We start from the raw sequence: 9815 nt of genomic DNA, 5'->3' as shown, positions 1-9815 counted from the left end.
CCAGGATGGTCTCGATCTCCTGACCTCGTGATCCGCCCGTCTCGGCCTCCCAAAGTGCTGGGATTACAGGCTTGAGCCACCGCGCCCGGCTCTTTTTTTTTTTTTTGAGATGGCATCTAGCTCTGTCATCCACGTTGGAGTGCAATGGTGCGATCTCGGATCATTGTATTTTCACTTCCCTGGTTCGAGCGATTCTCCTGCCTCAGCCTCCCAAGTAGCTGGGATTACAGACATGTGCCACCAAGCACAGCTAACTTTTTTATATTTTTGGTAGAGACAGGGTTCACCATGTTGGCCAAGCTGGTCTCAAGCTCCTGACCTCAGGTGATCTGCAGCGCTGGCCTCCCAAAGTGCTGGGTTACAGGCGTGAGCCACTGCACCCAAACAAGAAAATAACTTCTTAAATGTTTTAAACACAAAAGCGGAACTACAAATCTCATCCTCTTAGAGCACATTTAAGTGCACAGGATTATCTTTATTTTTTTTATTTCTATTTTTTGGAGATGGAGTCTCGCTCTGTCTCCAGGATGGAGTGTGGTGGCGCGATCTCAGCTCACTGCAACCTCTGCCTCCCGGGTTCAAGTGATTCTCCTGCCTCAGCCTCCTGAGTAGCTGGGATTACAGGTGCCCGCCACCACGCCCAGCTAATTTTTGTACTTTTAGTAGAGACAGGGTTTCACCATGTTGGCCAGGATGGTGTCGATCTCTTGATCTCCTGATCGGCCCACCTCGGCCTCCCAAAATGCTGGGATTACAGGCGTGAGCCAAGGCGCCTGGCCAGGATTATCTTTAAAAAGGAAGGCTGGTGCCGGGTGCAGTGGCTCATGCCTGTGATCCCAGCACTTTGGGAGGCCGAGGCAGCAGGACTGCTTGAGGTCAGGAGTTTGAGACCACCCTTGGCAACACAGTGAGATCCAGTCTCTACAAAAAATTTAAAAATTAGCCTGGTATGGCAGCAGTATCTGTGGTCCCAGCTACATGGGAGGCTGAGGTGGGAGGATCCCTTATGCTTGGGAGGGCTGAGGCTTTGGTTAGCTTTGAGGGTGCAATTGCACTCCAGCCTGGGTAGGGGAGCGAGACCCTATCTCAAAAATAAAAATAAGTAAATAAATAACTAGAGTCACACAAACGTGATATAAACCCCAAGAGCTAGAAACCATGAGGTGTTCTTGGGAGGAAAGGGTGGAGCGGACAGGAGATGAGGCTGCACCTGGGAGAGTGGACTTGATTCTCACACAGGGCTGCACTCTCTGCGGCCCATGGTGTCCCATGGCTCTCACAGAAGCAAACAATATCTGTGCTGAAGAAAACCAGCTCACCACCTACATCATACAAGGTGTACCCCTCTGAAGTGAGATTCCATCTCTTTTAACTTAAAAAAACTAACTAAAAATAAACTAATCGAGCTTTTAGACTTAAAAACATAGCCACTGAAAATAAAACCTCAGTGGTTGCATTAAATAAGATTACTTCAGCTGAAAAGAAAATGAGTAAAATAGAAAGAAGACATCTAGATTGCAGCCCCGAGACAAAGACAGAAAATGGAGAATCTTTTTAGAACCGTGAAGGACAGCAGGAGCTGGTGCACCAGAGGCCAAACCAGGAGCCCCAAGAGCCTGGCCACTGGTGAGCAAGCAGGTTCTACGACAGATGGCAGATGTGGAACCTTGGGGTCAGGAGCACGGATCCCAACAATAAAAACAAACTCACCCAGAGAGACACACACAGCCCTCCAGACAAACCTGGAAGCAATAAGACAGACAGGGCTTGCACCTGCACCAGAAGTGCAACAGTGCCGACGCAGACTCCTCCCTGGAAATAGCAGCAGGGAAGGGCAATGTCATCGAGAGGGTCAAGGCATCGAGAGTGGGTGGAGGTGTGTGCTGAAAACTGCTGGTGGGAAAGAGTCGAAACATGAGCAGACGGTGTTGCAATTCAATTCAGTGGCTAGGTGAGCCTTTGCATAGGTGTGGTGTTATGACAGGTATTAGTTCCTGGCTCAACTGCCCTTGTTACAGTCTTTTGTGATAATGTTAGGTGTGTCGGGCCTCGGGGGCAGGCCTCTGACCTCCCTACCCTCCTTTCACCTGCCCTCAGGCAGGTCACTAATCTTCCCAACTTCTTGACTATGGGTTTTAAGACCCTCCCTAAAGAGGGTTCCGCCCTATGCCCTGAGGGAAGGAATGCCCAAGAGGACTGGGTTCAAGGAGCTTCCAGAAAGCTGAACACGGTAGAGGTTCACCGGGAGTTGCGACCCGGGAAGCATGGAAGCTCCATGCCCCTTCCCTGTACATACCTTGCCTGACGGTCTCTTCACCTGTATCCTTTGCACTATTCTTTATACTAAACTGATAAGTGTTTCCCTAAGTTCTGTGAGCCACTCCAGCAAATTAATCGAACCCAAAGTGGGGGTGGGGGTGCCATCACACCTCATGTAGCCCATAAATACATGTACCTACTATGTACCCACAAAAATAAAAAATTAAAACAATTTAAAAACAAAGAGGGGGCCAGGCATAGTGGCCCATGCCTATAATCCCAGCACTCTGCGAGGCCAAGGCAGGTGGATCACTTGAGGCCAGGAGTTTGAGGGCAGCCTGGCCAACATGGTGAAACCCCTCTCTACTAAAAATACAAACATTAGCCAGGTGTGATGGTATATGCCTGAAATCCCAGCTACTCAGGTGGCTGGGGCAGGAGAATCACTTGAACCCAGGAGGCAGAGGTTGCAGTGAGCCAAGACTGTGCCACCACACTCAGGCCTGGGCGACAGAGTGAGACTCTGTCTCAAAAAATAAAAATAAAAATGAAGAGGGGTTGGTGGGAACCTAACTTGAAGCCAGTCTGTCAGAAGTTCCAAGAGGCCTGGACTTGAGACTGGTGGGCGGCATCCTGGGGACAGAGTCCTCACCCTGTGGGATCTGATGTTATCTCCAGGTAGATGTTGTCAGAACTGAATCAGAGGACACCCAGCTGGTGTCTGCTGTGTGGTCTTCTATGTGGATGACTGTTGCAGTGGAGGGGAGATGAAATACACGGGTAAACCGAGTTTTTCCTAGGCAATAGGTTTTTTTCTCTACCAAACAGAAAGCAAGCCCTAAAAATAACTTTCAAGCAATCTATAGAGTGAAAAGAATTTGGGCACGGCCCAGCACGGTGGCTCACACCTGTAATCCCGACACTCTAGGAGGCTGAGGTGGGAGGACTGGTTAAGCCCAGGAGTTTGAGACCAGCCTGGGCAACAAAGTGAGACCCTGGATCTATAAAAAACAATTAGCCAGGTGTGGTAGCACAAGCCCGTGGTCCCAGATACTCGGCAGGGTGAGGCGGGAGGATTGCCTATGCCCCGGAAATTGCGCTACTGCACTCCAGCCTGGGTGATACAGCAAGAAAAAAAAGAAAGGACTGGACATGTCCCCATTACCTGCCTGCGCTCCCGGCGGGTCAGGGTGTGGCCGTTGAGGATGCGCCAGAGCATGCGTGCTGCGATCTTGGTGTCGATCCATAGCAGGCGGAAGCCATGGTAGTAGTGCTTCAGCTCGTCCAGCACCCTCTGCCCCAGGGACTTCTTCACCACCACCTCTGCGGGGGGGCTGTACACTGGGCCACCTTCCTCCAGCTTCTTGTTTTTGTCCTTCAAGGACTTGAGGGACTTCTCTACTACCGAGTCATCGCCAACAGGGCGTGAAGAGTGCCAGCTGCGCACAGGAAGGCACCGAGGTCCCATGACCACAAAACCCACAGAGGTAGAGGTCCATGGCGCTCCCAACACCGTGCGAAGGCACTCGGGTCTCAGAGTCCAACAGCCGAGGTGATCACCTCTGAAGGATGGGTACACAGGGTGGATGGAAGTGCAGCAGCCAAATGGAACATTCCTTGAAAAGGGAAGAGTAGAAAACAGTATTAAGAGCCAGCACTAGCCTTTGACAGCTCAGCACCAAACACCAACAGCAGCAAAACCCACATGCCCCGTGCCATGCCATGTCACAACCACACAGTCCCACCTACTTCCTGATGTTTGCACTGCCCCTGGGGAGCCCTTCGGAAGGGAGGCCAGGACAGCGTGCAGCCCCCTCAGCCCCACACCTCGTCGGACAGCAGCATGGGCTTGCTGATCCCCACAGAAGGGCGGGCAGGTCAGACACAAACACAATCAGCAAAGGATGGATCCCTGGGTGGGTCTCCCAGGCCCACTCCCAGAGACTTGGGGAGGTAGGGTGCATCGCTTTGGCACTTTGTGGGGGAATGGAGGGCAGAGTAGAGACTGTTGACTTTGGAGGTCCTCTCCTCCAACAAGTGACTTTCTGGAAAGACCCGTGGCTCTTGAGCAAGACTTGCAGATCAGTAAGGGCGCTCGCTGACCTCAGATCTCTACACTAGCTGCCTGCAGGCACCGGAGCAAAACAGTAAAATCCAAAGAATAAGGCCCAAAGCCCATCTCCTCCTCCTCTACGCACCTGTCCACTCTGGCACCAGCAGGCTCTGAGATCAGAGCCTCACACCTGCCCCCTTGCCTGGACATCCCTAGCTCACGCCCTTGCTTCACTCAGACCTCCCTGACCACTGCACCGCTCTGGCCTCTCATCCACAGTGCTGCCTCCTAGCAGGTGCCCTGCTGACATCTGGCCATCTTAGAGACCAGGTGCACACTGTGTGCACCACACTTGCTTTCTCCCAACCGGAATGTGGGTCTGCGAGGGCCAGAGAGCAGGCTCGAGGCCTCACAGGCGGCAGCAGGAGGCTGGCACTAACCCAGACCCATCTCGGTCCAAGCTGCATCGGCCCCAGCAGCCGCCTGTGCCGTATCCATCACAGAAAGGCCTTGAGGAGGCCACTGCAGCCCGAGCATCTGCAGCATAGACTGTGCCTGGCCCAGAGCCTACGGTTTGTGTGCAACACAGAGACTATCATTTGACTGCAGCGTGGTGCCACAACACCATTTACAGTCTAAAATTCAAACAGCTGACCTGTGCGAGGCCCTTTCAGGCTCACAATCTCCTGCGTGTCTTGCCTGGCACACTAGAAACTCCCCTGCAATTGGGCACAAATCCCCCCTGGGTGGCCCGAGCTCACCTAAAAGGCCATGTATGTCGCATAACTTCACATCAGCTCCTCCTGCTTCCATCAGTTCTCTGTGCCTGGCCTGACACCAGCGGCAAAGCTGGAGTTCCGGAGCAGACTGTTGGAGCTCAAATTCCAGCTCCACTACTTACTGCTGTGTGACCTTGACTGAGTAATTTAACCTCTCTGTGCTTTGGGAGCATTTCTCGTGAATTCGTGTGTTAATAGATACTAAGTACCAGGACAGTAACTGAGACATGGGAACACCCACCAACGATGTGGCGCCTGTGATTACCACCGCCTCACAGCCTCGGAGAAGCCACCGATCAGAGCTGGAAGCCAGGCGGGGGACTCTCCGGACCCGCTGCTTGTCTCTCAGATGGGGATACTGGGGGCCTGCAGACACAGGCCTGCCTCGGCTTGTAGCCCGGAGAGGGCAGTGCGACTGGTGCAGGGCACTGTCAGCCCAGGGCAGCTTAGAGTGAGCACACACCAGGATCAGAAGCCCAGGCAGCGGGGGCTCCTCTCTGCACCAGTAATGGTCTGGGATCTCCCACAAGAACTCTCCCAGGCTCAGAGTCTTCCCTCAATTACAGACAAGCAAACCCAACACTGACCTCATGGAAAGGTTCTCAAGAATACTGGAAACAGACACATGGAAGGTGCCTGGTGGACACCAGTGAGGTCTGGGAGGGGCAGAAAGGGGGACAGGCACCCCCCCTTGGTCACCTCCCCAATCCCTGTGAGGGCAGCTCCAGGCTCTCTCCAGGGTGGCCCAGCCCCACCCACCATGTCTCTAGGTTCTCCCCAGCTCTGGAGTCACCTCTGAGCCAGGAAGAGGCCCCTGAATCCACAGTCCAGAGTCAAGGCATGCCGAGGGCCGAGCCACACAGAATGCAGCAGAGCCCACGCAGCCTCAGACTGCCCCCTGGCCAGGCTGTGTTCCTTCTGTGAGGTGGGCTCACCTCCCAGTGTGGGTGACGACAGTGCCCGTGCATGGGAACACACCTCCTCCCTACATCAAGCTGAATTACACAACTTCCCAACCCTCAGTTAGCAAGGAAGATGGTGGCTTCCACAAGAAGGCATGATGCCAGCAGTCACGGGGTGTTGACAGGCAAAGACGAAGACTCAAAAAAACAAACCAGGCAGAGAAGCACAAGGCGGACTCAGTGAAGGCAGGGAGCCATCCAGAGTTGGACACACCCACAGGGGCCTGGTCCTCACCACAGTAACATCCCCCAGCAAATCCCATCAGCATTCACACTAAGTACAGATTTAGAAACAAAAATAGCCTCACATCAGCTGAGGTCTCCCCACTGAATGAGATTCAGGTTTGCTGGGTCTCACAACTGCTGTCTGACAGTCTGCTTAGCCAAAGTCTGGGCGCTGCTTCTCTGCCTTTGTTTCTATGGGAAAGAACGCTGGAAGCTGATACATAACGTCCATGATGTTCTCTTGGATCAAAAATACTCCGGCAGGGCGCAGTGGCTCACATCTGTAATCCCAGTGCTTTGGGAGGCCAACGTGGGTGGATCACTTGAGGCCAGGAATTCAAGACCAGCCTGGCCAACATAGTGAAACCTTGTCTCTACTAAAACTACAAAAATTAGCAGGGTGTGGTGGCACACACATGTAATCCCAGTTACTTGGAGGGCTGAGGCATGAGAACTGCTTGAAGCTGGGAGGTGGAGGCAGCAGGGAGGCAGAGGCTACAGTGAGCCAAGACCGTGCCACCACACTCCAGCCTAGGTAACAGAGTCAGATTGTCTTAAAAAAAAAAAAAAAAGCTCTATCAGCTGAGCACCATGGCTCACACCTGTAATCCCAGCACTACACGAGGCCAAGGAAGGAGGGCTGCTCAATTCCAGGAGTTCGACCCTAGCCTGGGCAACATAGTGAGACCTTGTCTCTACAGAGAAAAAAAAAAAAAAGGCCAGGCGTGGTGGCTCACGCCTGTAATCCTAGCACTTTGGGAGGCTGTGGCGGGCGGATCACAAGGTCAGGAGTTTGAGACCAGCCTGGCCAATATGGTGAAACCCTGTCTCTACTAAAAATACAAAAATTAGCCGGGCGTGGTAGTGCATGCCTATCATCTCAGCTACTTGGGAGGCCGAGGCAGGAGAATCACTTGAACCTGGGAGGTGGAGGTTGCAGTGAGCCAAGACTGTGCCATTACACCCCAGCCTAGGCGATAGAGTGAGACTCCGTCCCCCGCCGCCCAAAAAAAATGATCCACCTACTCACCCTCAGAGATCTGGGCCATTTCAACTGAGGATTACCTGCATCTGTAAAATAACTGTTTAAAAAAACTAATGTAAATGGTTACGATTTATAGCTACTTGTCTGGTGACTCCAGGTGTTTATACTGTGTGACCAAAATAAAAAGTAAAAGTTTTTGGCTGCTGAAACATTACCACCATCCACAATTCTTTTTTTTTTGAGACACAGTTTTGTTCTGTCACCCAGGCTGGAGTATAGTGGCACAATCTGGGCTTACTGCAAGCTCTACCTTCCAGGTTCACAAAGTTTTCCTGCCTCAGCCACCGAGTAGCTGGGATTACAGGCATGTGCCACTACACCCAACTAATTTTTGTATTTTTAGTAAAGATGAAGTTTCACCATGTTGGCCAGACTGGTCTCAAACTCCTAACCTCAAGTGATCTGCCTGCCTCAGCCTCCCAAAGTGCTGAGATTACAGGCATGAGCCACTGCACCTGGCCTCATCCATAATTATTATACATATATTTTTGAGACAGACTGTCCCTCAGTTGCCCAGCCTGGAGTGCAGTGGTGTGATCCTGGCTCACTGCAACCTCCACCTCTTGGGTTCAAGTGATTCTCCTGCCTCAGCCTCCCAAGTACCTGGGATTACAGGTGTGCAGCATCACACCCAGTTATTTTTGTATTTTTAGTAGAGACGGGGTTTCACCATGTTGGCCAGGCTGGTCTTGAACTTCTAGCCTCAAGAGATCTGCCCACCTCAACTTCCCAAAGTGCTGGGATTACAGACGTGAGCTACTGTGCCTGGCCTCATCCATAATTCTTGATAAGTAAACAAGTCCATCAAAACAGCTGTATAGTCCTCATTGTTTAAATTTTCAAGTAGACGTTCAAAACTGGGAACTTTAAAAAAAGTTACGTGACTAAAGTACAGTTTTTATGTTTTGTTGCTGTTGTTGAGGCGAGTCTCGCTCTGTAGCCCAGGCTGGAGTGCAGTGGCGCCATCTCGGCTCACTGCAAGCTCCGCCTCCCGGGTCCCAGTTCAAGCAATTCTCCTGCCTCAGCCTCCCAAGTAGCTGGGATTACAGGAACATTCCACCATGCCCAGCTGATTTTTAAATTTTTATTAGAGATGGGATTTCACCATGTTGGCCAGGCTGGTCTTGAACTCTGACCTCGTGATCTGCCCACCTCAGTCTCCGAAAGTGTTGGGATTACAGGTGTGAGCCACCGTGCCCGGCCAGCTTTTGTTTTAGTATGAAATTTAAATGCTAAAAAGTTGCTGGACAAATTCAACATCCATTCCTAATAAAAAGAGTAACAGACAGAACAAAGATTACTTAAACCCAAAAGCTAACACCATATGTCACAAACACTAGATTCTGTATTTTCTGCTATTGTGATACTGCATGACTGACTACAGCTGCTCTGACACAGATCTGGCTACTGAGCTAAGAACTGAAACCACCCCAGAAGCAGAAGCCCTGGGAAAGAAAAGGCAGATGATTACTGTGTACTAAAATCACAGCCATAAACTAAACCTGGGCTGCTACAAGAGCTGAACAAATAACAGGAAAGGGGTCAGATACAAGAAAATTGTACAACTTAGCAACTTACGGGACAGCAATAATCACTTAGAAAAGACAATGAAAAGAAATAGAAAATAATAAACATCTGGAAATTATCTAAAATGCAATGCATGTGACCTATACAAAGAAAATAGGCCGGGTGCAGTGGCTCATGCCTGTAATCCCAGCACTTTGGGAGGCCAAAGTCAGGAGGATTGCTTAAGTCCAGGAGTTTGAGACCAGCCTGGACAACACAGTGAGATCCTGTCTACAAAAAATACCGAGAAGAAAAAAATTTAGCAAGGCGTGGTGGTACATGCCTGAAGTCCCAGCTACTCAGGAGGCTAAGGTGGGAGAATGGCTTGAGCCTGGGAGATCAAAGCTGCAGTGAGCCATGATTGCACCACTGCACTCTAGCCTGGGCAATGAACAGAATGAGACCCTGTCTCAAACAAACAAACAAACAAAAAAAGTAATATTCCTTCCCAACTGCTTTGATGGGTTTAATGACACTTCAGTTACGATCCTAAAAAGACTGCTTTAGAAGTGAAATGGTTCAGCTCATCTAGAAGGACAGACAAACACTCAAAGGAAAGTCCAAAGAGACGAGGTTTGGGGGAACTGGTCCCCAGGGAGGAACACCTGCTGGAGAACTCACTAAAGAAAATAACGGGAGCAGCTAGGTGTGGTGGCTCATGCCTGTAATCCCAGCACTTTGGGAGGTTGAGGTAGTTGGATCACCTGAGGTCAGGAGTTCAAGAAGAGCCTGGCCGATGTGGTGAAAATTCTGTATTTTCGTACTAAAAATGCAAAAATTAGCTGGGTGTGGTGGCGGTGCCTCTAATCCCAGCTACCAGAGAGGCTAAGGCAGGAGAATCACTTGAACCCAGGAGGCAGAGGTTGCAGTGAGCTGAGATCACGCCACTGCACTCCAGCCTGGCGACAGAGCGAGACTGTCTCAAA

At 51.0% G+C, this 9815-nt stretch overlaps 1 protein-coding gene across 1 annotated transcript in view; it reads right to left on the bottom strand.

The window, feature by feature from the left end:
* Positions 1-9815, bottom strand: part of LETM1 (leucine zipper-EF-hand containing transmembrane protein 1) — a 40813-nt gene that overhangs the window by 22648 nt on the left and 8350 nt on the right. The window contains exon 2 of the mRNA XM_011970866.1: positions 3429-3875. Within this exon, the coding sequence (XP_011826256.1) occupies positions 3429-3506 (78 nt within the window). The 5' untranslated portion in view covers positions 3507-3875. The remainder of the gene's footprint in view (positions 1-3428; positions 3876-9815) is intronic.

The sequence above is a fragment of the Mandrillus leucophaeus genome, unplaced genomic scaffold, assembly GCF_000951045.1.
Source record: "Mandrillus leucophaeus isolate KB7577 unplaced genomic scaffold, Mleu.le_1.0 Scaffold98, whole genome shotgun sequence".
In the NCBI taxonomy this organism is placed as follows: Eukaryota; Metazoa; Chordata; class Mammalia; order Primates; family Cercopithecidae; genus Mandrillus; species Mandrillus leucophaeus.
This window is presented reverse-complemented; position numbering and strand designations above follow the sequence as displayed.